At 52.1% G+C, this 27,228-nt stretch overlaps 1 protein-coding gene across 7 annotated transcripts in view; it reads left to right on the forward strand.

Annotated features, from left to right (window-relative positions):
* Window positions 1-1,333: 1,333 nt before the first annotated feature.
* ITPRIP (inositol 1,4,5-trisphosphate receptor interacting protein) overlaps window positions 1,334-27,228 on the forward strand; it is a 29,138-nt gene continuing 3,243 nt past the window's right edge. The window contains exons 1-3 of one of the 7 annotated variants that reach the window (XM_084800285.1): window positions 1,334-1,530; window positions 8,229-8,729; window positions 20,162-23,801. In XM_084800285.1, the coding sequence (XP_084656411.1) occupies window positions 20,175-21,848 (1,674 nt within the window). In that variant the 5' untranslated portion in view covers window positions 1,334-1,530; window positions 8,229-8,729; window positions 20,162-20,174 and the 3' untranslated portion in view covers window positions 21,849-23,801. Of the gene's footprint in view, window positions 1,531-2,479; window positions 5,376-8,228; window positions 8,730-17,586; window positions 17,609-20,161; window positions 23,802-27,228 lie in introns of those variants that run through there. The other 6 variants (XM_084800282.1, XM_084800283.1, XM_084800284.1 and 3 more) reach the window with 6 other exon arrangements.

The raw sequence follows: 27,228 nt of genomic DNA on the forward strand, positions 1-27,228 counted from the left end.
GAGCGCATTGGAAGCACTAACCTTGACATTCCAAGCATAACACTGAACTCAGGCGAGGACAGCCTTGCTTGCGAGCCCCCACCTCCCAAACACACCGCCTCCTGTTCTGAGTGTCCTGCCCATTGAACTTGGAGACATTTTGGAACTACACAGCTCTTTCGGGAATGTTCCTCCAAGGTTCCTCTCTTTTCCTTGACCCCTAAATTCTGTAATAAGAATCCCCCACATCAGGAGCCAGCCAAAGCATGAACATAAAGTGCTCTGGGACAAGCCGGGCGCACGCCTTTAATCCCAGCACTCGGGAGGCAGAGGCAGGCGGATCGCTGTGAGTTCCAGGCCAGCCTGGTCTACAAAGTGAGTCTAGGATGGCCAAGGCTACACAGAGAAACTCTGTCTCAAAAAACCAAAAATAAATAAATAAATAAATAAATAAATAAATAAATAAAATAATAAAGTGCTCTGGGACAAGGGCCAGGGGTCTATTTTTAGAACATTTTCTCGTTGCCTGTTTAGCCTACAGACTCAGCCTAACGTGTTGCAGGAGTGTTAAAAGTCACTGGACTGGATGGAGCAAGGTGCTCTGAGACCAAATGCCGATAGTAAAGTGATCATCTCTAGACACCGTTACTTCCTCAACTTTCCCTAGACGCTCCTGAAACGAATTAATAATTTATTCCAGCCCTTCTCAGTCACGCCCACAAGTTGTAGGAATGTGCTCTTCACAATGGAAAGAAAAGTTGTTGATAAACTATTGTTTTGTTTATGGTACGCTTTCTATTTCATCTTCCCCTGCTCTAAAAGCCAGTACACGTCTAACTTGACAACTGGGAAAGAGAGCTCCCCCTAGAGCACTCGGGCGTCTTCCCTTTGTGCCTGTCTCCCGCCGAGAAACAAAGCATTTGTTCGCCTTTAAAATGTAGTGAACTGTTTTAATCCAATCAAACTGCAGGAGGAAAAGCGACCCGCCTTGTGTCTCGATTTATATTTTCCTCGAGGGACAAAATAGGTGGCCCCAGGAATCCCACTGCTTGTAAAACGCGCCACAGAAATGCAGGTAGACTTGCAGTGGCTTAACCCTTTTCGTTCTGAAGCCTAGACCGGTTTTTAAGGGCGTCCTTCCAGGTTCCTGTGTTCTGCCCTCCCTATTCCTCTTGAGCAGCTAGATCCTTCTCTCCAGGTGGCTCCAATTCCGCTGTTCTCTCTGGAACATCTGGGAGACCAAGAGGAGGGTCTCCGAGGCAGACCCACGGTCCCTCGGCGGCAACCCACAAGGTCCTCCTTAAGGACCTCTGCTGGGCGCCAGTAAAGGCGGGTGTTTTGTTCTTATAAGGAGCAAAAAGTTTCCGTGACAACACGGAAATGAGTAACTCTGCAGCCCAGTAGCGCAGGGCGGGAGGAGTCCAGGAGGCGGGAGCTGGCTAGGTCTACCCGCATCCCTGGATCCCCGCAGCCTGCAGACCCGGGACCCCAGCCCGCGCGTGGAACGAGGTCCACTCGGTACCCCTGCGGCTACCGCTACCGCGGCTGAACGTAAGTGCGGGGCTCTCGAACATTAGGCTTCGCTGGCCCCCAAGCTCAAAGTGTGTGGGATGTAGAGGGCGCTGGGACCTGGGGACTCCCGCAGAGCTGCGCGGGAGGTCGTAACGCGGGGTGCGACATTTGCGGGGACGGTCCCTAGGAACTCCTTTAATGCACGGGTGCTAAGTGGGCATTGTCTCCCTCACCACTCTTCCTTGTGATGCTTTGGGGTCTCACCGCCCTGCGGAACCCCCCACCCCCGACCCCTCACCCCTAATCTGGGAGGCAGGCCCTTCAGGCTTCAGAGCCCCTAGCCAGGCCACGTTTTTGTGCCTTTCATCTCTTAAGCCGAGTTGGGGAGTGTCTATCTGTAGTCCTGGAAGAAAGAAATGAAAATGACGTTAGTTTCATCCTTACTTGACTTGACACAAGGAGGTTGCTTCAGGCCGGATGAAGCCCCTGCCACTTCCTCTTTAAGGACTCCTAGCGGAGTAGACCCTGCAAAACTTTCTCCTGGGCTGTAAATAGTCTCTGCCTTGATTCCTAACCCATCCTCGAGGCCCCGCGCTGAGCCTCCCTCACTCTGACCCACAGCTGATGGCACTCGGAAGCCCCTGGCCCCCATACAAAATGGGCAACTATTGGCCGAGCCAGGGAAGAACCTCATTTAGCCCTTTACCCCTGTATGAGGATGGTCACCAAAACCGAGGGGGCCAGATACTGGTACCTGCAGTTCTGTGTCAGGCTGGCTTCCTGTTGTCTTTCGTGGGGTGGGGGGGAGAGTGGGGGGGGGGGTTCTCCTCTTTTACCATCTAGTTCTGCTTTGGAGATGCTGCCAGCTAAAGCCAACCCAGCTTGTGTGGTCGTTGGTTCAGGTCAGCAGTGAAAAGGGTGGTAAGAGGGTGCTATCTCCTGCCTGCCTGCCTGCCTGCCTGCCTGCCTGGCCTAAGAGACTTTCGGCATTTGCTGATTCCCTGTGAATCGCTGCTGCCCTAGGCATACTGCCTTCAGATTTTCCACTTGTGGCTAACCATGTGGTTGGTGGTTAGAGCCACTCTGTGGATGGATCCCTGCAGAAGATGGAGAAGCATCTGTTCACACGCTGCCCTCTCTGTGAGCCGATTTCAGCGACGGTTTCAGGGTCTCATTTAAAAAGTGGAAAATACCTGAACTTTTAACCCAATGTCATCATCCCAAAAGTTGTTAGCTCTCCGGGCCTTGAGAGAAACATAAAAGGTGTGTGGGTGAACTTTTTAATCAGAGGGCAAGATGGTGCGGCAGCCTCTGGGAGATAATTGCCCACTGTCTGCAAGCAACCTGGTTTTATAGTTTTCCCTTTTTGGACCCTCTGGGGGTTAGTGTAGAAGGGATCCTGTTTGATAAAAGCATGCTCTGTCTCCATGGAGACCGTGCTGGCATTCCGCAGCCTGCAAGGAGTAAGGTTGGGCCAGTGGAGTGCACTAGCCCAGTCCTCAAAGCCACTTGTTGGAGGCACAACACTGGCCAACGAGAACTTGTCCAGAGGAGAAGGGCTGAGATTGTGTGGCCAGTGGAGAAAGTGCATCTGGTGAGGAAGAAGAGCTACAGCATGTGTAACCTAGGGGTGAGATGCACAGAGGCGTGGTTATGGCTCTTGGGATTCCAAGCACTGAAACTTGATCAAAGAAAATGCCTTGCTCAGCCTGGCCTCAGATCCCTGCTTAGAACAGAGATGGGGCTCAGCCGTCAGCAGCCGAAAGGCAATGTGCTGGCCATCAGTGTGAGCAGAGGTTGTGAAGGGGGCCTTCTGGGTGCATGCTTCTGTGTTTCCCTGTTTGGAGGTGAGAGGTAACTGCCCCCCTAAGGATCTGAGAGTATTTCAGCCTATGACACTGTAGTAGAAAAGTATACTAAGACAGGGCCAGCTTTTCCCAAAAAATCAAAATGTGATTCATGCCGGATGTTGGTCCATCTTGGGTGCCCTCATCCAGGCTTATCAGAACTGGAGGAAGCTGAGATGGTGACCTCCAAGGCTACCACTACCGATCCAGTCTTTCGTGTGAATTAGAACATGGCCCTCACTCTTAGCAAGAGGATGCTGTTTGGTGCCATTGAACACAAGGACCTCATTGCCAAGCAGCTGAGTGTCATCCTTGCTCCCCCAGCCTGGTTCTCTTGAGCAATACACTGCTGAACAGTCATCCACAACAGTCAGTTATTAAGAGTTTAACATGGGCTGGAGAGCTTGCTCAGTAGTTAAGAGCACCGGCTACCCTTTCCAAGGGTCCAGGCTCAATTCCCCAGCACCCACAGGGTGGCTCAATACCATCTGGTAACTCCAGCTCCAGGGAACAAGACCCCCTCTTCTAGCATCCAAGGTCATCAGGCATGCAAGTGGTGCACAGACAAACACACAGGCAAAATACCCATATACATAAAATAAAAATTAAAAAGAAAAAAAAAAAACCAAAAGGATGGCAGGCTCATCCATTTGGGGAAGAGGCAGGAAGGAGGCAAGCCTGGCCTTGACGGTTGAGGTGAGGTTTGGCCAAGCATCAAATGACCTTCTTGATTACTGAGTGGTATGAGGCGGCAGATCCAGTTTGCATCCTGGAGTGACAGGGATGATGAGTAAGGGCCACCTGGGTGTGGTGCAGAGGGAAAAGGTGACAGCAACTTGCAGGGTGGAGTTTCCCAAGGAGATAAAGAGATCACACATGCGGACTTGCTCTTCCAAGCCCTTCATCCCCAATGTCCTCCTCCTGCCCCCACCAAACCCTACTTATCTGCACATGCCCTTCCCAATGCCATGCAGGAAGCCATTTCTAGCACTCCGCATGTCAAAGATTCCTTAGCTCCTATACCGTCCGTCTCAGGCCATCCGTGGTGAGGGGTGCCAGCTCTCACCTGCCTGTCTACCTGGGTGCATCACATCATAGGCCTTGGCTCCTAATACTGTACCCATAAGAAACCCATGTGTGCTTTAGAAAATGCCTCCAGTAGGATTTCTCCCTTTATGTTTTCATAATGCGGTTTTTTTTTCATTTTATTTACTTATTCAACATTTTGCAAGCAATAACCCTCAGGTACATATATTTGCATAAGGTAAACATTAGACAATCTCAGGGTTGCAGGGTGGTGCACTCTGCTATATGCAAATCAATTGGATCATCAAAAGGTGACCTGCGTGAGTCAATAGAAGCCCAGCACAGAACAAAGACACATGGTCCCTAGTTAGCACTAAGGCCCTGAGGAGCAGAAGTGTATAGGTGGCCACTTAGAACCAACCCCTGCTTCAGCCTGGAACTGAGCCCTCCCAAGGACGGTCTCTGCTTTGGCTGTCTCAGGCCACCTGCCCTGCCTAGCTGGCCTACTCCCCCCCCCCCCCCAGCCTTCATGATTAGTGAGCCATATCACAAGGTGCCATAGAGTCAAGATGGCAGATGCACAGGTTAAGTCCCTGCTCTGCTGCTCTCTAATTAGATGTTCCCACCAGGACAGAAGGAGAGCTTCCTGGTCTTGCCAAGCTGAGGACAAAGGTGGCCTACCATAGATAAAGGAAAAGCAGTTTCAAGCTTGGCCTGCAGCAGGTGCCCAGACAGGAGAGCAGGGTGGGGAGGGTTCTCTTGAGAGTGTCCAAAAGGCCTTCCAGGTCCTCTTCAATGGTTTAAGACCCCTGATATCTTCTCATAGAGAATGTGTCTCCCCCATGCTTATGTGCCCCACCCGGTGACATCACTGGAATGGAAGCACCTCAGATGGCATCACTGTTACCCAGGCAACACTTCCACCTCAAGGCAGACAGGAAGGACACAAATCAGCCTCAACTGTGAGACACATGTTACAGGACAAGGACCTAGAAGGTGTAGCCACCACAGGTGTGTTTCTCAGAGGGTGGGCCATGGATGGGGGCAGAGTCTGTGATCTCGGCAGTGAGCTAGTTGGTGGAAGGTGTGGAGGCCTTGGGCAAAGGAGAAGGCACAGTGCTGACTGCTCCATTCCCTTTTTTTCCTCTGAGCCAGACTGACTCCATACGTGAGCTTCTGCATCCGTCCACAGTCCTAATCTCCAAGGAGGGATGCGGAATTGTCTGGTGCAGTGGAATAGCACCAGAAAAGTGCTTTTCCCTGTGTCCTCACCCCATGTCCTTATTACTATGAGGGCTCTTCACTGATCAAGTTAATATGACAAGCATGGCACTGTGTGAGGGAGCTTCATAACCCAAGACAGGGAAGGAAAGGAACGTGTGGTAGACATTCCCCAAGAGGTAGGCAGTCACCTATCACCAGCTCTCACAGGCCCTGTGGGATGATTCCTCACATAACAGTCCTGTGGAGTCCCTTTATCTCTGGGAGCTTGTACTGGAACTATTTTTTCAAGATAGTTGGTAATTTGGGAGTGGCAGGAGAGAAGGCGGCAGCCATAGTTGCCTACTGTGTACCATCAAAGGGACACACTGAGGACAGTGCTGTGCACACGGCTGACCTCGTGGCAATCCTGAGGCTCTTAATTGCTGGCCTGTGGCTTCAGCCTCCTCATCTAAGGTGATGTCTGCTGCTGTCCTTCAGACAGAACTCCTGAGCAAGGGCTGCTACTAGCCAGTGCTACCAGTGAAGAGACACAGGCACGGGAGAAAGGCCCTCCCAGAGAGAAGTGGAAGAAAACTAGATGGCAAGACAGGTCTGTCTCTCTAGAGCTTTATAACCTAGGGCCTTTCAACTTCAAAGGACCTGATTCAAGTCGGCTGGTGCAATAGCTTCACGTGTTTCTCTCTTGTCCAGCAGGTCAGTGGCTAAAGGCCCATTTTTAGTGTGAACATAGCCTTTTTAAGGGTTCTGAGTAAAAAATTAAAATATCCTTAGCTGGGTAGACAATTTGCAAGCTCATGCTTCTACTTAGAACACTGGTACCCCCCCAAAATCCTTTTGTTCCTACAAACAGAATGGTCTCTATAGAAAACGCCAGCCTCACGCACTTAACACCTGCTCCCAGTAAAGCCGGCCCACGACCCTTTACCCGAATCTGTTTTTCTTACTCTCAACAGCCCCTCAAGGTACATACAGTTTTCTAGATAAAGGAACAGGCTCAGACTTGCCCCCATGCCCCCCGAGACACGATTCCAACTCAGATCTCGCAGGCCTTTCTTTCTGCTACCTCAGGCATCTCTGCCTGGACTCCACCACATAGAATCCCATAGCTTGTGTGTCAAAAGTGAGAAGCTGGCAAGCAGGCAGATCACCAGTTCCAGGCCTAAGCCTCCGATCCCTCTCTACTCCGTGATATTAGTAGAGGGGTCTGTTTTCTTGTCTGTCTAATGATCGTGGTAACAGCTACCACGTAATATTAAGCAATGCACATTAAAATGCTCCCCTAGTAATCCCAAGGAAACACAGAGTCCGTGCTGACCAAGGGGTTCGCGTCCCATGAGCGGCCACTCATGGCTCACCTAGGAGGAGAAACACTGCTTCAAAGCTGCCCTAGGCTGCTGCTAGGATGCACAAGATGCATGCAGAAGAGCGCCCCACCAGTGGTACCCAACCCAGAGGGATGCTGTCATCATCTCGGCCCTGCCTGTTGAGAGAACCATGAGCTCATAGCACAGTTCCCACGGGAGCCTGTTTCAATAGCCTTCTTCTTCTATAGAAGCAGGCAGGGAGTCACCTCAAATTCATGAACAGGTCCTTTGTTTGCTGAGACTTTGTTCTGAATCTCTGAGGAGAAAGGACAGCACCCCAGGCTGGAAGGGAGGGGGGCAGGCAATGCCAGGCCCCACTCCCACACCCTACTCCCCGATACCTTGAGCTTATCCAAAATTGTTCCTTTCTTTTGTCTTACCCCAACACCTAAAACCCCCACCCCCTGTCAGAAGAGCCCTGTTCCTTTTCCGAATCAGTAGGAGGCTTACCCAGGTCACGTGGTCTCTCTCGATGCTTCTTGAGTTCATTCAACTCCTCTTAATCCAGAAGCACAGACGTGTCACTGACATCATGGGACACTTTCATCCCACCTCTGGGTCATTGGGTGAGTGGCCTCACTCCTCTGGGCCTCGGTTTCCTTAGCTGCAGATGGATGTGAGTGCCCGCATCAGAGATTTAACATGAGAGCTAGAGACATACAGCACACAGCACAAAGCTTAAGCATCAGATGTTATGTATTGATTGCGGTTTGCTAAACCCTCCTAGCCTGTGTCACGCTAGAAGCTTGCCCAGTTTTCTCCAGAAAGGACACTTGCTCACTCTGCCTTACTGAATTTTTATCTAACTCTGCAGTCTTCCTCTGTTTTTCTTCTATCTCCACGAGTCTTTCTTAAAAGAAGTAAGGTAGCGAAGTTCTTATGAAACGTTCTGCAAGCCTCATTCATGCTGTTTTTTCTTCGTAATCATTTGCCTGAAGTTAAGGCCTGTTGGGACCGAAAAGAACTACAGTCGTTTCCAGGGCTACATCTGCAAGGGGTTTGAGTCACATTTGCTGGGACTTGGTGCTTTGCTTTTCTGAGTGTAGGGTTCCTCCTGGAAAGACTGTCTGGGTGTGAATTCAACCAGGACCCTACTCTTAAGACTTTCACATGTCTGCTCCTGGGATCAAGACTCCATTCATTCCTTCATTTATTCAGCAAGCATTGATAGCACAGCTGCCTCCATGGCGGTACTGCTGACTGCTGGAATGCAGGAGGATGCTCTGTTGAGCCTCCTACGTCACCAGACTTTCTCCTCTCCTTCTGTGGCCTTTAGACGACGAGGAGGAGAGAAGTTGGTGTCCACAGGCTTCTGAAGAATCTACTGGAATGCCGTTCGTTGTCCTCCTCCAAGGAAACAACACAAATGCCAACATCTCTTCTGAAGCACAGCACCAAATGTGACTGCAATCCTCACCAATGGGCTGAAAGCCATGGACTAGGTGTCATAGCACATGGCAGAGCCAGGACCTCAGTCAGTCCCTCTGATCATATAGTTTTGGCCCCTTTACTGCACTCTGGGTGATACAGCAAATGGCTAGACTATTCCCAGATGAAGAGGTTTGGACAGTTTCTAGGTGACTTTGGTGGGGGCACAGAAGTCTGTGCAAGTGAACTTATGAATTTGATACCATCCTTGGATACTTATGGGTCAGCCAGGGCTCTTGTCCGCTGTGCCAGGCATCACCTAGGTAGAGCACGTTATCACCCATGGCCACTCTGTCACCATTGGCTGAAAAGTGACATGGTGGCCGTTGCCGTTGCTTTTGTGCTTTGGGTAATTGGCAGGAAATGTGGCTGTGCCATTACAGATGATCCAGGGAGTAATTTCAGTAGCTGTTCCAAGCTGGAGAATTCATGCACTCTGTGTTCCAGAGAATAGAATTCGTTAGCTGTAGCCAGCAGGTGTGTCAGGGCAGGCAGGCAGCCATTCTGCTCCGTCTTCATCCCGACGCAGGAACCTGACCATAGCTCTTAGGATTTTTTTTTTTTTTAAACAGCTGGGTTGGCCTCTCCTCTTTGTTCTGCTTTAAGAAGATGAAAGAGTTTTGAGATCTTTACAGGCATAGACTACCCTCCTCCCCCACCCCCGCTGCCACCGTCCAGGGTAGAGTGTGTGTGTGTGTGTGTGTGTGTGTGTGTGTGTGTGTGTGTGTGTGTGTGCGCGCGTGCATGCAGAAAGCATCCTTTCTCCATCAGCCTTCTCCCAACTCTCCTCCTTTCTCTCCTTTAGCCAGTTGGGGCCCAGTGTTTTTAGGTACTGCCTGAGCCTAAGGAGAGTGCGCTGGGGAGGCCTACAGTAGGGGAACTGGTCTTTCTTTGGCTGCAGAAATTGGGACAAGAGGGCATCCTACCCTGTGCCTTAGAGGGTAGAGGTGCTGGGGAATTCAGACAGGCTGCCTTCTGAGCTGACTTTTGTTCCCCTGCAAGGATCAAAAAGAAAGTGGCTGCTGGGCATTGACAATTCCTTTAATTCCATCCATTCCCAGCTCCTCTGAAAGGGGAGGGGGAAGAGGGAGGCAGAGGGAGGGGGAGGGGGAAGAGGGACGGGGAGGGGCCTGGGAGCGCTTTGTTTTCTTTGTGGTTTCCCCTTGGTTCTTGGTTCTTTGCCTCTAGCAGCCGCTTCTGCTCCTGTTGGGGGGATCCTGCTTCCACCCTGCAGCCTGTTCTCCCAAGGAGGAAGCCTCAGGAGGCAGTGTGTGAACAAAACTCAAGGTGGAGAAGCAGGAAGCGTGCAAGAGGGGGCCCTGGCATGCCCTATCCTGATGTCCCCTGTCCCGTCCCAACTTGTATCTTGAGAGCAAGAGGGAAGTGTGTGTGTGTGTGTGTGTGTGTGTGTGTGTGTGTGTGTGTGTGTGTGTGTGTGTGTGTGTATGAGATTCTACTTGGAGTTTTGAGCCAACCTAATACAAGTCTGGGAAATGGTTAACAGGTCAGCCATTCCTTTGAGTAGGAATCCTAGGGGTCTTGGGAACCCCCCCTGTCCCCGCCCCCAGCACAGTGTACACTCTAGGAAACTAGCAAACTCATGGAGAGAAGAGAATAGTCAGTGAGGTGTGAGTCTTTGGCACTGTGAGCAGGCACATGCCTGGTACTTTAGGAGAGTGAGGGCAAAGAAGACACCCCCTCCTCCTGTCCTGGGGAAGCCTGACAGTTCAGAGATGCAGCTAACTGATGAGGCCAGAGGGATGTGCACGGAAGGTGTGGGCCTGGAGCTTTAGCAGTTGAACGACCTCAAACAGGCTGTTCAACTTCAGTGCCTTGGGCTCCTACCTGTGAGGTGAGGTTGATGACACCCTTCGCCAGCATTGCACCATGGGATACAGCAATAAGGACGCAGCCCCAGGGAACCCACACTTGGGTTAGGGACCCGTAAGGCTCCTTGAATGGTTTGTGGGAAGGAGTTTACAAAGAGGACATTTTAGCTTACAGAAATGGAGGCACAGAGTAGGGGAGGGGGGTGATGCACAGGAGGTGTTTAGAGGACGACAGTGGATGGTTTAAAGAGGCCAAGCAAGGCAGACCTAAAGCTTTGATCCTGCCGAGTGAAAAGAGGACTGCACCAAAGTGGTGGAGAACTTCAGGGTTGACGTAGAAAAACAGGATACCAAGGAGAGCTCAGAGGCCCTCACCCCAAAAGTCTATGCTGTCTCACATGCCATGGGTGCAGAGCAAAGGTTAAAGCAGATACATGGCTGGGGAGCTGTTTGCTGAAAGAGAGGAGGCCACTTTTCCCGAGGATGTTGTGACACTGTATTCTCAGGACCTACGTGTTCCTTCTTTCTTCCAGCTCGGGTGTCCCGCGTGTGGGTCTGTCTCCCACTGCTTTGTCCTCTGTCCTAGCCTTTCCGTTTCTCACAAGGACTTAGGCCCCACTTGGATCCAGGATCTCATCTCAAGCTCCTGCACCTAGATACATATACAGAGTCCCTTTGTCCAAATAAGCTCACGTCAGGGTGTGGTAGAGTCACATCTTCTTAAGGGCTGCCATTCAATCCACTCGGTGACTGCTGGATCCCAGGTGCCCTGCAGGGAAGAAATGTGAAGAAAGGGGTATGGCCAGGGCTCAGGGCTGCAGTCCTCCCTCCTGCCCCCACCCTACCGTCTGTGTGTCTATTCCCCGAGGCATCAAGTTATCTGTGATGCCCTGTGCGCCAGGCCCTCAGCTGGACAGAGGGGACACCTTGTCCTTCTTGGGAGACTGATGGTTTTCCCACCGTGCTTGATGCAGGCACACCAAGTAGCAAAGCAGAAAGGATGTAACCCTCCTGCCAGGGCCAGCAGCGTCCAGGCCCCTGTCCTTCCTGTCCCTTAGCTACCCTGGCCACTCTCATGACCCCAGTCCAGCCAAGAGGACTGGCATCCTGGTGACTTCCTTGAAGCCTCTTTCTCTTCCAAGACTGCTTTTAGCTGTGTGACCTCGTATCTCCTTTGGGTCCCAGCCAGCATCCCAATATAGACAACACAGCCCACCTCACCCAAGGGGCCACCTCCCTACCCAGTGGGCACTTCCACTGCCTCACCGGTACCTGATCAATCAGTCTGAGTCTCCTCTAGCTTACGTAGAGGGATTTCTCCAGTCTTTGGGGAGCCACAGACCTTTAGGACCATGCTCTCCTTGTTATACTCTTTAGACTACAGATTTGTAGAATTTCTGGAAAAGCTATGGGAAAAAAAAAGAAAACGTTTCTGGCATCTATGTCAAGCCCCCAGCACAGGCCTTGGGTATGATCATCCCTCAAATGTTGTCACCATGGTCCTTTCCAGGCAAAGAAGGAAGCAAGAGGTCCCTGAATGTGCCTGAGGCCAGGCTCTGAACAGCAGACATAAAGCTAGGCTGACTAGAAGGCACTGGGATGGTCAGGGCAGGTTGGCGGGGTGGAGGCTAGGCCTAGGCTGAGGAAATAGTAGTTCTGCCAACTAGCCGTTTAGGGGCTGGGTGGCAAGAGCTGAAAGGAATGCTTCCCAGTGAAGTGAGGCACAGAGCAGCGAAGGGGCCCAGTGCTGGCATCAAGGGGCTGCACATGGGCACACAGGCCTTGGTGAGCCATTGGCATTATCTGATTGGATCCAGGTGGTTTTAAAAGAATGTTTTTGAAAAAGTAACCAGTCCTTTAAAATGAGAGGATTCTAACAAAAATCTAAAATATTGGCTTCTATGAGGGATGAAAAAAGGTCTTGCCATTCTGGGTCCACAGGATATGCACTGTGGTGGTCATTGCTTGCAGGTGAAGCGTGTGTCACCTAAATGGCCAGTGTCCCCATGCTCAGCCCTCCACAGCAGCCTGGCTTATTTTTCCCTGGTGTCCTCGCCTATCTCCCACTTCTCCCCAACAACCTTGGCTTCACAACCACCCTTTTAGGGAAAGCAACTGGAAGAAGAGAAGAGAAAGAACTGAACAGGAGAGGTAGATAGTAGCTGAGGCCAAGACTCCAAGGATTCTGGGTAAATGAAGTGGGTGAGGGTGGACCACACCCTTTCTGCCTACTTTCTCAATTATTCTTGTTGGTCTTCTTCCTTCCTCTTTCTTCACTTCCTTTCTTTCTCTGCCCCTCCCTCTCCTTTGAGGGCAAGAGGCCTGCCACAGCCCAGCCCCCAACAGAGATGTTCTCCCCTATCCCCATGTGGGTACAGGTGAAGAGAGGTCCAGCCAGAGATGCTACAGTAGAATCTTGCATCCCTTTGGTCCTTGCTTGGATAAGGACCACCTCTATCAGGCCTTTCTCCTCCCCCCCGTGTTCTGAAAGCACGGTGGGTGCTCTCAGCTCAGGCATTACACACTGAGCAGAGGTGACTGGGCCCTGGTGCTGGGTCCTGAGTTAGCCAACAATGGACTTGGTAGAGACAGGTGACTGCCACACCTGTATCTGCCCTGGGCATCTCCCAGCACATGCTAAGTCAGCTCCCTGCGACAAGCTGGGGCTGTGTGTTGAGTCTAGCCCGTGCAGGGGGACTTGGAAGCTGTAGGACACTTGGTTTGCTATGCTGGACCAGTGGGTGAGAAAGCAGAACCAGTGAATAAACTGACATAGTGGAGGGCAGGGTAGTGGTCCAAGCTCGCAGCCAGAAGGGGAAGATCAGCTCACTCCTGGGGGGAAGTTAGTCTCACACTAATGGGACTCCACTCCACTGAAGAAAGTGTGGCTTTGGAGATGTAGCAGGAAACCTGGGATATAGGAGGAAGTCACCACAGTGCTCACGCTGCTCCAGCCTTGCACTCCAAAACCCCAAACCAAGATAGAGGCCAACATGGGCTCTGTTGAGGTCCACTGAGCCTTCATGGTATGGCCCTGATGCTCCAGGGCCTGGGAAACCTGGGAGACAGTCCTCTGGATGAGATGGCCAGTTGCCACTGACACATTGGTGGCCCGGATGTGCCCCAGGGCACAGGACACAATGGACCCACTCACTCAGTTCTCCCTTGATTTCCTGAGGAATAAAGATGTGAGAGCAAAGGAGAGGCGGGCTCTGCTGGGTAGTCCTCACTCAGTTGGACTGCAAACCATCTGCAGCCATTGGCCCCTTCTGTAAAATGGTAGTTAGGCAGCTGCCAACCTAAACAAGCACATTCAGTGCGCCAAGCTCTGTGCCTGGCTTGAGTGAGTAAACATACAAAGGGCCAGCCATTGTATGTGCCAGGCATGGAAGAGCACATGCAAAGCGTTTAACATCGTGCCTGACTCGAAGCAGCTCTTAATAACAAAAACGTCTTTTGCTGTTCTCTGCACAGAACTTCTTACCAAATGTCCCCTGGGAGGGCCCACGATGCACGCCCATTCTGCCTCAGGCCCCTCTACATCGTCTTCCTGGTCCAACCTATCTGCTTTTGGGGCCTCACTGTGCAAATCTGTAAGATGGTACTTAGGCTAGTACAGTTCTAAATTCTGACTTTCTCCAAATTGGCTTTGTTTCCCACACACGCAGCTGCGAACCCCGTTAGCTGGAATTGGAACCCCAAACACAAGGCCAGCGCACAGCAGGGTTCAGCACAGTCAGCGCAGTCTGGGTCTTCTTGATCCCTTTCTTAAAGGGTCTAGACTTAGACAGTGAGGGGGGAAACCCTCCACACACAGTCTACCATCACCTGCCTCCTTTATCCCATTTGTGTAAGAAAGCCATCAGATGTTCCTCTTGGCCCAGATTGCCTCTCCAGCACTGTGGCTACTATTATAATTAATTAGCAGAGTTAATTACATCTGACAGGCTGGGCCAGGCAGGAGACCTTGGCAAGCTCCAGAACCCAGCTGTGACACTGCAGAAGCCCCACCGTCCTTCTCCAGAGAGGGTACTTGGCCTAGGAACCTGGCTTTAGAATGGGGGGTGGTCAGGCTTGGGCAGTGGGGGCGGGGGGGGGGGGACCAAGAACCAGCAGGGGAATTTGCTAAAAGCACCACAGTGCTAGGCCCTACCCTGACGTTTCTGCTCAGCAGGTGGCATAAGATGGCGCTGAAAGGCCAGGTGTGGTAGCGCACACCTTTAATCCCAGCACTCTGGGAGGCAGAGGCAGGTGGATCTCTGTGAGTTCGAGGCCAGCCTGGTCTGCAAAGTGAGTCCAGGATAGCCAGGGCTACACAGAGAAACCCTGTCTCCAAAAACCAAAAATAAAAATAAGTGGAGCTGAAAATGCATCTGTCCAGCCAGTTCCCAGGTGGTACTGCCCCTGGGAGCCTTGGAGAGTTCCACGGGAAGGTACTTAGTCACTGAGAAATGGCCAGGATTAGAGTCACCCATCCAACCCTGGATGGCCTTAGGCTGGTGATGGGCAGGAGGAAAAGAAGGGCACAAGCTTGTTGCAGAATTCTCTGGAAGGAGGGAAGGGAGTAACTATGGAGCCAGGGACCTAACACCCCCACCAATGGGTGGGCCCAGAAGGGCCTTCAAAGGACAGGAATAAAGCTCTCTGTTTTCATAGCTCTAGTTCACTGGCCTCTTGAGGCTCTGTGAGGTGCTCTGTGGCTGCCTGACACCCATATGTAGTGTGAAGCCCTTTCTGTCAGGGATGTAGCTCTGCTCACTGAGGATCCTGAAGTGGCCAGCTCTCTCCTAGCACTCGGGTGCTTTATTGCAGCACCATGGTGGGAAAGCCTGGGCTTTGCACACAGAGACAGATGGAACAGCTGGAATTCCAGCTACCTCTGACCTCTGCAGCCACATGGCTAGAAAGTCCTTTGAGCTTTGACTGACCCATCTGTGAACCAGGGATCATAACCGCCTCTTGGAAAGCCACAGTGGTCACCGTGGACAGTGCTGAGCACATCCTAGGGAGGGCTTGACAGACAGGAGCTGTGGGCAGTAAACTCTCAGTGGTGTTTGTTCACCCAAGCTATTGTGAGAAGCATTCTGGGGTGCAGGAGTAAGGGACCCCAGTAAACAGCCACCTCACATTTCCCCTCTAGGGTCTTAGGCTCCTGGCTAGCCCTACAGGAAGAGCCTGGTAGAGTACCTGTCCTGGCCACCACATTCACCCAGATACCCAGAGGTCACTATCTTTCCCCAGCCTCTGTACCCCAAGACCTGGCTTTTGGCCAGGCTAAGTTTAGCTGTTTGAACCACCCTCTCTGTGGGTGAGGCTGGGGTGGAGAGGAATTCAGCGAGCTTCCTGTCTGCTTCCTGGCAAGCAGACGGAAGCCCGCCAAATGACCCAGGTTTATTCCCAAAGCCAAGGCTGCCCACAGCCATCACAAGCCACAGGTGTGGAGCAGTCTTAAAGCTGGCAGCTTTGGGACCAGCAGAAGCAGACATCTTGAAAAAGGCACCCTTTGGGGAAGGGTGTGAGGGTGCATGCACATTTGTGTCATTTTGGTTTTCAAGAGTTTCACACCGGAGTACAAACTCCTCTCTGCTCTTGCCCAGGCCCTTCAGGGCAGTGGTCCCTATCAACTGGTTTGGGAGGCAGAAGAGCAGAAGCTTCAATCCCAGCTCTGCGTGGGAGGCACACGTGACTACAGCCCGTTCAGTATATTGACCTGGCCCTCATACCCCATCCACAAGGCTCTATAGCCTGTACAAAGGTTAGCAAGGGACAAAAATGACAACTGGGTTAAGATCCCTGAGAAGAAGGTGATGGTTGAGCTGCAGGAGGTGGGATGGGGGAGGGAGGGTGAGTCAGCTGGGTCTCCTCACTTGCAGGATTTGAAGGATTCCTTCCTTTTGCTGGTGGGGCGGGGTGGAAGGCGCGCTGGGCCAAGTAACAGCCATGACTGTGGGGTGTTTTCTGCTTCCGAAGCACTTTCCAGCGTGCGTTCTTCCACACCCTGAGACCTGGGCAGGGCTACTGTGCTTGGCTGGTGAGAGTCCTCACCTGTGGAGGCCAAGGAAAAAGAAGCCGCTGCTTGTGGTGCCTGCCCTGCACCAGGTACTGTACCGAGCACCCAGGGGCATTTGACTTCGGCCTCCTTGTAAAGGAGGAGAGGTTCTGACCTCCTCACAGATGAAGATGGGAGCACTAGAAAAGATGAGTGGTCCCCCCGCCCTCCGGAAATCATGACACCAGGGGCAGAACCAAAGTTCAAGGCCAGGCCCGAGGGGGCGTCTCAACGTAGATGCCTCGTGTTCGTTGTGCCTTTAGCCTGATGCTTTTAACAGAGTTGGTCCATAACCCCCATGGGTGCTGCCTGTGTCCATCCAGAGCACCTTGCAGGCAGAGACATCTGTGTATTCTCGCCCTGCCACAGCTAGTCTTTAACAGGAGCGATGACACAAGGGGGCGGGGGATTTCCTTGCTCAAGCTTTACAACAGCAGGCGTTGCTCCTCCCACTTGCCAGGTGCAGAGATGGGATGGGAAAAGTCAAGTAATTTGCCCAAGGTGCCTATGCTTAGTCTGGGTCCTCCAAGTGACTCCTTGGTTTTGAGTTCTGGACAAGGAAGCTCCCAGAGTCTCGCATCCTCCAGCAGGCCTGTGGGTTTCGCTCGGGTGGCATAGCTGAAGCTATGGTGTGAAGGGGAAGAGAATTCTCCAGTCTGGGGGTTCGTGTTGGCCCACACTCCCCCCATGGGAAGGTGTGTTCTCCCTCCGGAACTGATGTGGAAGCTGACTTCCTCCCAATTGATGGCAGTTGCCATGGGTACAGCGGTGCCCACAGGTGGCTGCCTGTGTTACAGGGGCCTTGAAGGGCTCCTCGCTAGCTGGCTGCCATCTGGTGTCATCCTGCAGGGACTCCATTTAAAGCCCTGATCCCCGCTCTCCAACCAGCCTCAAGAGTTCTGCCCTGGGCCACCCTGGTGGATCACCCTTTGCTGTTTCTCTGTCGTGGAAACCATGACTGCTCTGTCTCTGCAGTTATCCGCCATGCGTTTCCCAGCTCTGGAGTGGGAAGCTGGCTGGCCGCCGTTGAACTTTTCCCCCCATCCTATCTCTTCCCTTCTGACATCCCGCACTTGCTCTTGTCCCTTTGCTTCCTGCTCTGTAGAAACCCATGGGCTCTTCACAGCTGTGCCTGAACTTGTCTTCTCTTCCTTCCCTGGGGCCAGATCTCCACCCCAGGCCCTCTGGATCCTGCTGACTGGTATGCTCTATACGTGGGGTGGAGCTGTCTGAGTCACCTATGAACAGCAGCTTGCCCTGGCCCGCCAGCACGGGCTGCGAGTGTTCATCTTCCTCTTGCTGGAGAATCCTTGCCTGCTCATGAGCCCCTTTCCCCTGCTACCATGGAGGGTAAGAGTTTCCTCCCACAAATCAGGAGACTGTAGGAAAAGAGCTCAGAAATTCCTGTCAGCCAGTGTTGGCTTACCCCAGGAGGGTGACAGCCCTTTTGGGTTCTTCTCTTTGTTGTCCAACAGGAATCTCAAGATCTTTGCTGATGTTACTGAGAGAGAGAGGGACAGGGCAGGTATAGTTCATCCCAGGGCTCCTGCTGGGAAATGAGAAAGTTCCATGAAAGGTCAAAACAGAGATGCCCCTTATCCTAGACCTCCACGTGGTGCCTGAGTGCTGAAGGTTGTGTGTACTTTGTCTTGCTACACACACACACACACACACACACACACACACACACACACACACACCCCTAAGGCCTTTTCCTTTGCTTCTGCTCGCCACACATTACGGCTATACTGTGCAACAGCAAAACTAGCAAGAATTGCTTTTCCTTCGTCACAATTTCAGATAGGATACCTTGGAATATGATTTTGTTTCTTCCCTTGAGAATGTCTGTCTTTTCACATAAAAAGAAACCCTTTTCTGCTTCTCGTCAGCATGTGCAAATCACCAGAGTCATTGCTTTTGCACTTGGCGCCGTAAGCTCAAATAAGGGTTAGTTCACCATAAGTAATGTCATAGGAGTCAACCTGATGGGCAAGCTGGCTGCCTAGTTACTAATGAGTGAGTAGTGTACACTGGGGAGATATGTTGGACAGATGTGCGGCTCATAGTCCAGGCAAGAAAGAGTGGAGCCATATGATTTCAACACATTTGCTCAGAGTGTAGCCTGAAATTTATAGCTGACTCTAAGCGACTGAAAATTTGGAAAAATGAAACTGCAGGTGACAGTAGTGAGTCAACTGTACCCATAACACAGCCCTTCCTCCAAGCACGCAGTGCTCAAGGGAACCAGAAGAGGGCATCAGATCCCCCTGGAACAGGAGTCACAGACTGTTGAGAGCTGCCCTACGGGTGCTGGAAAACAAACACTGGCCCTTGAAAACAGTAACTAAAGCTCTTAACCACTGAGCCATCCCTCCAACCCCAACCCCAACCCCAACCCCATCTGGATGATTTTAAAGTAAAGATTCTGATTGAGGTCAGGGGTGGGGCTGCAACTCTGCATTTAGTTGGTTGGTTGGTTTTTATTTCTCTCTTTCTCTCTCTCTCTCTCTCTCTCTCTCTCTCTCTCTCTCTCTCTCTCTGTGTGTGTGTGTGTGTGTGTGTGTGTGTGTGTGTGTGTGTGTGTATACCCTAGGAGGACATCAGTTCCCCGGGAGCTGGAGGACAGGTGGTTGTGACCCATATGGTACAGATACAAGGAGCTAAGCACTGGTCCTCTGGCAGAGTAGCAAGTGTGCTTACCTGCTACGTCCTCACTCAGGTCCCCCCGCCCCCATCTTGTTTTTGGTAGTCTCACTGTGCAGCCTAGGCTAGCCTTGAATCCATGGCAGTCCTCCTGACTCTGTCTCCTAAGTGTGTCAACCCCACACCCAGCTTGACTCTAGGTTTCTAGCGAGATTCCCAGGAGATGCAGTGCTACATGCATCACAATTTCAGTCGCAAAGACTACAAGAGTTCAGCCTTTCTCCCCCAAATTATTTAAGTGCTAGAAGTCCATCTGTCTTAGAGAATCTGTTAAGAGGTCAGATTCAGAGTTCAAACACTTGGATAAGAGCATCAAGAGGCATCAGTTCCATGCCCCTGTGGGGATATGATTACCTTTTTTTTTTTTTTAAGCCTAGACTCAGAGAAGTGAGTTGACGTACCCAGCATCACACAGCTCTTCAGTGACAGGATTCGATTTGGAACATGTCATCCTTAACCACTAGGTTTTATTGCAGGAGGACACAGCCACTAAACAAACTATATTGGTGGCAGAAGGCAGCATGTGGGGCCTCATAGTTCTGATGGCCGAAGAACAAATCAGCTTAGCTTAAAGAGAAGGGACGCCTTTATGGACTCCTCTGATTGCAAAAACCCAGAAGCGATGGTTTTATACACAGCTGGGTACCGGCGTGTGCTTTGCTCTATGTTGGTGGCAGGTTCTCCTTGGAGGTGGCTAAAGAGCGGCCCACAGTGTAGATGCAGTCCTACTATCAGACAGCCCTAGCAACAAGGAAAGCCTTTCTTCCCCTTGCCTCAAGTTGTTCATACATTCAACACAGAACCAATCACTGTGGGTATAGCTGTGGCTGCATGGAGCAGTCTCCTTATCTTGGGTTTGGCCTTTAGGCTCACCTCTGGATTTGAGCTGTCGGTTTAGATCTACCCCAGCCAAAGGGCCAGGAGGAGAGAAGGTTGACCCTCGAGGTCAACAGTGCGCTGGCTCCATCAAGGGAAATGTTCTAGCAGGCAGAAGGAAATGTCTAAGACGTGTGTAAGCCATAGACTCTTCCCCTAAGGCTGGACTGGAGCATGGGAGATGGTCACTGGAGGCGGCTGGGGGTTGAGTGTGAGACTCCAGGCCCTCAGTGGCTTTTGGGGGCGGAGACTGGTACAAGGGTCCAGGGCGAAGGATCCTTGAAGGAAACTTAGGTGTGACCAGAAGTGTCTTTCTCTTCTTAGGAACACTACAGCCATGGCCCTGGGACTTTTCAGGGTGTGTCTGGTGGTGGTGACTGCCATCGTTAACCACCCACTGCTGTTCCCTCGGGAGAATGCTACCGTCCCGGAAAACGAGGAGGAGATCATCCGCAAGATGCAGGAGCACCAGGAGAAGCTGCAGCTGGAGCAGCTGCGCCTGGAGGAGGAGATGTCACGGCTGGTGGCCGAGAAGGAGGCTCTGCAGCCGCTGGAAGATGAGGGCCAGCCGCAGCCAGAGGCCCACACTGCCTGGGACCTCTGGAGCACGCTCTGCATGATCCTCTTCCTGATCATCGAGGTGTGGCGGCAAGACCACCAGGACGGGCCCTTTCCAGCGTGCCTGGGCGGAGATGACGATGAGCTGTCTGGACTCGGAGGCACCCCACTGAGGGGCCTTCCCCTGCCCAATAAGGCCACCCTGGCCCACTTCTATGAGCGTTGTATTCGAAGTGCCACGGGTGACGCCACCCGCACCAGGGAGTTTGTGGAAGGCTTCGTGGACGACCTGCTGGAAGCCCTGAGGAGCATCTGCAACCGGGACACTGACATGGAGATGGAAGACTTTATTGGCGTGGGCAACATGTACGAAAACTGTCTAGTGGAGAGGCCCCTGTTGTACCAACTGTTTGTACCTTTCATTCCCCCAGAGCCCTATAGCTTCCGCCCAGAGCTCTGGTGCTCCAGCCTTTCAGTGCCCTTGGATCGCCAGGGCTACGGCCAAATCAAGGTGTCGCCGGCTGATGGGGACCCTCTAGGCTGCATCTGCGGCAAGACCAAGCTTGGGGAGGAGGATATGCTGTGTCTCCTTCATGGCAAGAAGAGAAGGGTGCGGCCCAGCCGTGGCGGAGGCGGTGCAATGGAGGACTTGCTGTGTTCCAGAGAGTCCTCATATCTAGACACCGTGCAGGTCATGAAGTGGTTCCAAGTGTCCCTCACCAGAGCCTGGCACCACATTGCCCACAAGTATGAGTTCGACCTTGCTTTTGACCAGCTGGACACCCCAGGGTCTCTCAAGATCAAGTTCCGCTCGGGAAAGTCCATGCCCTTCACCCTGACTCCGGTGGTCCAGTATAATGACTCGGATCTATACTTTGTCTCACAGGTCCCCAAGGAGTCGTGTGAGGTTACTCCAGCCCGGAACTCTGACTGGATCCTGTCCTTCGCTGTCTGTGAGAGACAGTTCCTCCGGATGACAACAAAGGCTTTGCCGGAGGGTGCCTGCCACCTCAGCTGTTTGCAGATCGCCTCGTTCTTGCTTTCCAAGCAGAGCCGCCTGACAGGCCCCAGTGGGCTGAACAACTACCACCTAAAGACCGCCCTGATGCATCTCCTGCTGTCCAGGCAGGCTGCTGATTGGACGGCCAGCCAACTGGATGCGCGCCTGCGGGAGCTCTTCTGCTTCCTGGAGAGGAGCCTGCTGGAGAAGAAGCTCCACCACTTCTTTGTGGGCAACCGCAAGGTGCCCGTGGCTATGGGACTCCCAGAGACCCTGCGCAGAGCGGAGCCTCTCAACCTCTTCCGGCCCTTCGTTCTGCAGCGGACACTTTACCACAGCACAGTGGAGTCCTTCTATGAAATGCTCAAGAACGCCCCAACACTCGTCCGCGAGTATTCCCTTCATGTCCCTTTAGACCACGCCAGCCCACCACCAAAAGCAGTCGCCTTGTAGAGCATGAGATTTGAGGGCCGTGAGGGAAAGCATCCTATGTATCTACCTTACTGGCCTCTGTGACCCCATACAGGAAACACGGCAGGCCTGGAGGCAGCTGAGGTTCACCTTGCTGAGGAGCCAGGTCCTGGAGAGTGAAGGAAACAGACTGACACCTGAACACTGTTTTTGCCTTTTTCTGCCACAGGGGCTTGTTGGTAAAACCATTGTTTTGAGTTTGGGCACTGATCCCTTGTCGCTAGCTGTAGATCACTATGAATGACCAAGACAGTGACCGGACAGTCTCTGGGTACTGAGTTAGAGAGATTGCAAGCACTGATTTGAATGCTTTTGGATCTGCTAGGAGGTTGCTGGGAATCAGATTAAGACCCAGCACTCCATCCCAGGAACTCTTGGTCCCAGCCACCTGCTGTTGAATCGCAGATGGGGACTGCTGTGGGAAATCACAGCCTTTGAACTACACCGTGCACAGTAACAGAGGTCCCAAGTGGCTGACATTTTTTTTTTTAATATTGCTTGGCGGAAAGAACCTGGCAGAGGCCCAGGACCTGGTGGTGGCTAATGTCTCCATTACACAGAAATGGGTACTTGGTGGTGGAGTGTCTTAAGTTGGCCAGTTTTTCAGCCGCACATCTTGCTCAGGTACACACCCTGTCCTTTTACCCTTGTACCACGTCCCAGCCACCATGGGTGCCATTTACAACATTGGGTGCTGGCTCAGAAGCCCCTCCCCCCCTCTCCACAGCTGATCTTACCAGCTGATCTGTGGTAGAGTGGCACAGATACTCGTGTCTGACTTGCACTTTGGCCCACTTTGCAGAAAGTTCCAGAGCCCCGGGGCGAGGATTACAATAGCCCTAAGCCATCTTTGGGCTCCTGATCATTGGGAAGGCTAGGCTTGTACACCACAGGTGCTATAAAACCTAGACCCAAAGCATCTCCCAGTCCCCAGCTCCAAGAAGGCCTCGCCCTCTATATGTAGGCAGTCTTTCCTGCATGGGCCTTGCTGACCTCCTGGATGACCCAGAGCTAAAGAACATGGTATAGGCTGGGCTCACTGAGAATCTGTGAGGTAGTTCAGACACAGCCCGTGTCTTCAAAGGAGTGCTGTGGGCCCCAGACCAGCACCAGAGCCTGAGGCTGGAGCTGGGCCCCTGTCCAGGCCTGTTTCAGAAGATCCAGCTGCTTCTTCTGTACTTAAACTTGGCTGCCTGTTTGGAATTTCTTCTCCACATCATCTCCATGGTAACTTTTACAGTGGACCAAAGAAGAAACAAGGTGGTACCCATAGCCATCCAGAAGTTAAGACAGCGAACCTTCCAGGCATCAAAATCAGGCTTCCCTTAGCCCCACACATGCCTTATGTGGCCTCAGAAAGCTCCAGAGATGGACCATGGACCATTTAGCCACCAAGGCTAAGTGATGGTGGAGAGAGTCTCTACCAAGTGCAGGGTAGCCAGAGACCCTAGGATGCCTGAGCAGGAGCAGAGGCTGAACCGAACACGTGTGGTCCTGCCCCTTCACAGCCTCCAAGCGACAACCGAGGACCCAGTAACGGAGCCTACTCCAAGTGTGGCTCTGTCTGCAACCCTGAGCCACCTTCACCAACAGGTACCTTCCGGAGTCGGGGCAACGTCCTTATTTATTGTCATCTGTGCCTATTTCTGTTCATTCGTGTCCCACTGTTCATTCAAAGAGAGCCTGGCAGTGAAGAACCAGCCTCCAGAGGCCAAGGTCAAGCCTGGACCCTTACCCTCCCCCCACCCCCAGCTTTCCCTTTCACTTCCAGGAGGAAGGTCACAGGAGAAACACCTCTGGCTTCTTGTCTGCCAGCCACTCGGTGGAACAGAAGCCTATTGTACACCAGAGATGCGTCTGAAGCATCCCAGGGCTCTCGGGGTTTTGTGCTGCCTTATTTATATTAAAGGAAGAATTAAATTCTTGTAAGGAGTAGAGTTTGTTTTTCACTTCAGGAAATCTTAGAGTAGAGTTGGGGATGAGGGTAGATTTCCTATTGGCAAGCAAAGCTTACACACACACACACACACACACACACACACACACACACACACACACACACCATTTTTATTTTTACACCCTCAGGGATTTTTTTTTAATAACAAAATGGAATACTTCTGCCCTTAAGGCAGCTTGTGCACTGCCTGCAGGGTCCCCCCGAAGTGCTTTTGAAAGCTGGCTGCAGGGCAGAGTCCAGCATGAGGCCTTAGTTCATAGAGCAGGCCTGTGCAAAGACAGGGAGCCCCTGGAAGAAATGAGGAGGGTTTGCTGTTTGAGGAATCTGTCTTGAAGCCTAAGTCCTCTGAGCTCACAGGACCTTTCCACAAAGGACGATACCCTCTCCCAACCCCTTTGCACCATGGACTTCCTCTCACCTCCCAAGGACACTGGGCAGCACCAATGTCTCCCAACTTGCTCTGCCGTAGGCCTCTGGACCGGGTCTGCCACACCTGAGGCTCTGAGGTTGGTTGTGTTAGGGGAACACACTATATCCTCAAAAGCCCCAGGCCAGGGCCTGAGGACATGGCTCATTCAGTAAAGTGCTTGCCACATAAAAACAGGGAACTGAATTTAATCCTCAGAACTCAAGGGAAGAACTGACGTGGTAGTTAATGCTTGTAATCTCAGGCAGGCAGGCAGGCAGACACACAGAGATGAATCCCCAGGGCTTCCTGCCCAGCCAGTTTAGCCTCACTGACCAATAAAATGCCCTGTCTCCAAAACAAGGTAGACTGTTCCCAAAGAAAGAAACCAGTGTTGTCCTATATGGCCTACACGCACACGCACACACACACACACCTAGCCCTCTGTAGTAGGGAGCTTCCATTTCTACCATGAGATACTCAAAACTACTTAGGAATAAAAGAGGCTTATCTAGCTCACCATCCAGAAGGCTCTAGATTCTAGATCAGATGGCTGTATTTGATGTCTGATGAGGATGCCGCATTATAGTGGGAACACGCTGCTTTGATTGGGGTGAAGAGCCAGGCTGAGACTCTTGTGCTAACCTTTGTGAGAAGTAACCAGGGATGCATAAGATACACCCTGATCTCCCTCAAGGAACCCTAATTTGAGGTTCTGTCACTAGTCTTAACCAGTCTTCCGAAGCAAGAACCCTTGGCAGGTGTGGTCTGGCCACAGCACCCAAACTATAGAACTCCCTGGAAATAGCTAGCATGCCAACTCATTAACAAAGCTGTCACCCAAATCACCCAGAGAGCTCCGCCAAGTTGCCTTGGACCTACATGGTGCTCAGCATCCAATCTAAGTGACCATGTAAAGCTCTAAGCATCCCCCAGGTGGTACCGTTGAGGAAAACTTCTTAAGTTCCTTTCAAGAAAACCACTGCTTTATCAGAAGACAGCCGTGGGCGAGGCTGGTCCCTTCACTGAGGAAGGTCAATATGGTCAGTGTGGTGCCAGCTTTACCGTAGGGCTTTTCCCTGAGCACAACTGCAGTCCCACAAGTGACCAGGACAGCAGATGGCTGTGGAAGCCCCAACTCCTGGCAGGTTGGTACAGGTACTGAGAGCCTGGTGCATAGGAGATGCTGTTCGAGACAGAAGGGAAGAGCAAGGGCCCCCTTTCAAGTTCTCCTATGAGAAGCACCACAAAAAGGACTGGAGTGGCCCAAGGGCGTAGCTCAGTTGGTAGAATACCTGCCTAGCATGCACGAAGCCCCGGGTTCAATTCCCGACACCACATGTTGTATCATACCGCATAGGTATGGTAGCACATGCCTACAAAGACTGAAACCTGGTGCTGCTGGGGGCCCAGCACATCCCTGTGTGGCCCTCACTACCCATGCCACTGGGAACAGGCTCCTTGCTGTGTCATAGAACCCACATTCTACCCAATTTCCCACCTAAGAAATGCAAGGACCACTGATACCTAGGGCTGTTAGGGAAGGCCTGGAGAAACACGGAGAATGATGAGCAGCTACCGTGCAGCAGCCCCAGCTGTGATCCATCCCCTTCTGCTCACCCAGGGATCAACTCCCACGACCCCACATCAGTCCTGAATGGATGTTCTTACTGTAACCCCCATTTTCCGTCTGAGGATATGAGATGCAGAAAGGTCAAGTGACTTGACTGGGGTCACACGGGGGTATATAGCAGTGAGGATCCCAAAGAAAGTATGTGTGGTTGTGTATACTGAGAAACCATGCAGGTTAAGATGGAGAAGGATCCCCTTCTCAGTGACATTCAAGCACCTGAAATAGGAGGGAGGGAACTGGGCAGGAGAGGAATAGGGAAAGGAGGAGGGAGGGACCAGGAATGAGGAGGAGGAAGGCTAAGAGAGAGAACAGAAATCAAAAGACGCAGGCATCTCTGGGATGGGGAGGCTTCTGGGAGTCTATGGGGGTCACCCTAGCTGAGACTTCTACCAGTGGGGGATACTGAGTCTGCAGAGGCCAACTTCTGTAGCCAGGTGGGACTTCCAGTTGGAAGGAGGGAGGGAGACACCAACCCATCCACAAAACCTTCCACCCAAAATTTGTCCTGCCTACAGGTAGTGCAGGGATAAAGATGGAGCAGAGATTGAGAGAACAGCCAACCAACAACTGGCCCAATTGAGACCCAACCCAATGGGAGAGAGCCAACCCCTGACACTATTAATGATACTCGATGCTTTGCAGACGGGAGCCTAGCGTAACTATCTTCTGAGAGGCTTCTTCATCCAGCAGGCGATGGAAACAGATGCAGAGACCCACAGGCAAACAATAGATGGAGATTGGGGAGTCTCATGGAAGAGTTAGGGAAAGTACTGAGGCAGCCAGAGGGAGCAAGGACACACCAGCAGGCCTACAGAGAAAACTAGGCCCCCCACACATGTGTAGCAGATGTGCAGCTGGGTCATCATGTGGGCCCCCTAACAATTAGAGCGGGGGATGTCTCTGACTCGGTTGCCTGCCTTTGGATCCCTTTCCCCTAGCTGGGCTACCCTGTCTGGCCTTAGTAGGAAAGGATGTATGTGCCTAGTCCTGCTAGGATTTGAGGTGTCGGGGTGGGTTGGTAGCGATAGGGAGGGTTTCCTTTTCTCTGAGGATAAGGGGGATAGGGGAACAAGGGGAGGAATGTGATGGTGGGGCTGGGAGGAGAGGAGATGGGCTGCAATTAGGCTATAAAGTGAATTTTTTTTAAAAATAGAGAAGAGTCTGTGAGGCCAAACCATAAACGTCTTGAATGCTAAAGTACCATTTGACTTCGTGCAGTGAGCAGAGGTGAGCTGCTGATGGTTTTTTAGTTGCTTAGTCCATCTACAGCTATAGAGTCATGAATTATGTGCTTGGTGTGGTGTAGGTGTGAGGGGTATGTGGCCGCCCTCCAGAGCAAGGCTGGCAGCAGCTGTGCCAGCGGTCA

Source organism: Acomys minous, assembly GCF_964271855.1.
Source record: "Acomys minous genome assembly, chromosome: 2".
Classification (NCBI taxonomy): Eukaryota; Metazoa; Chordata; class Mammalia; order Rodentia; family Muridae; genus Acomys; species Acomys minous.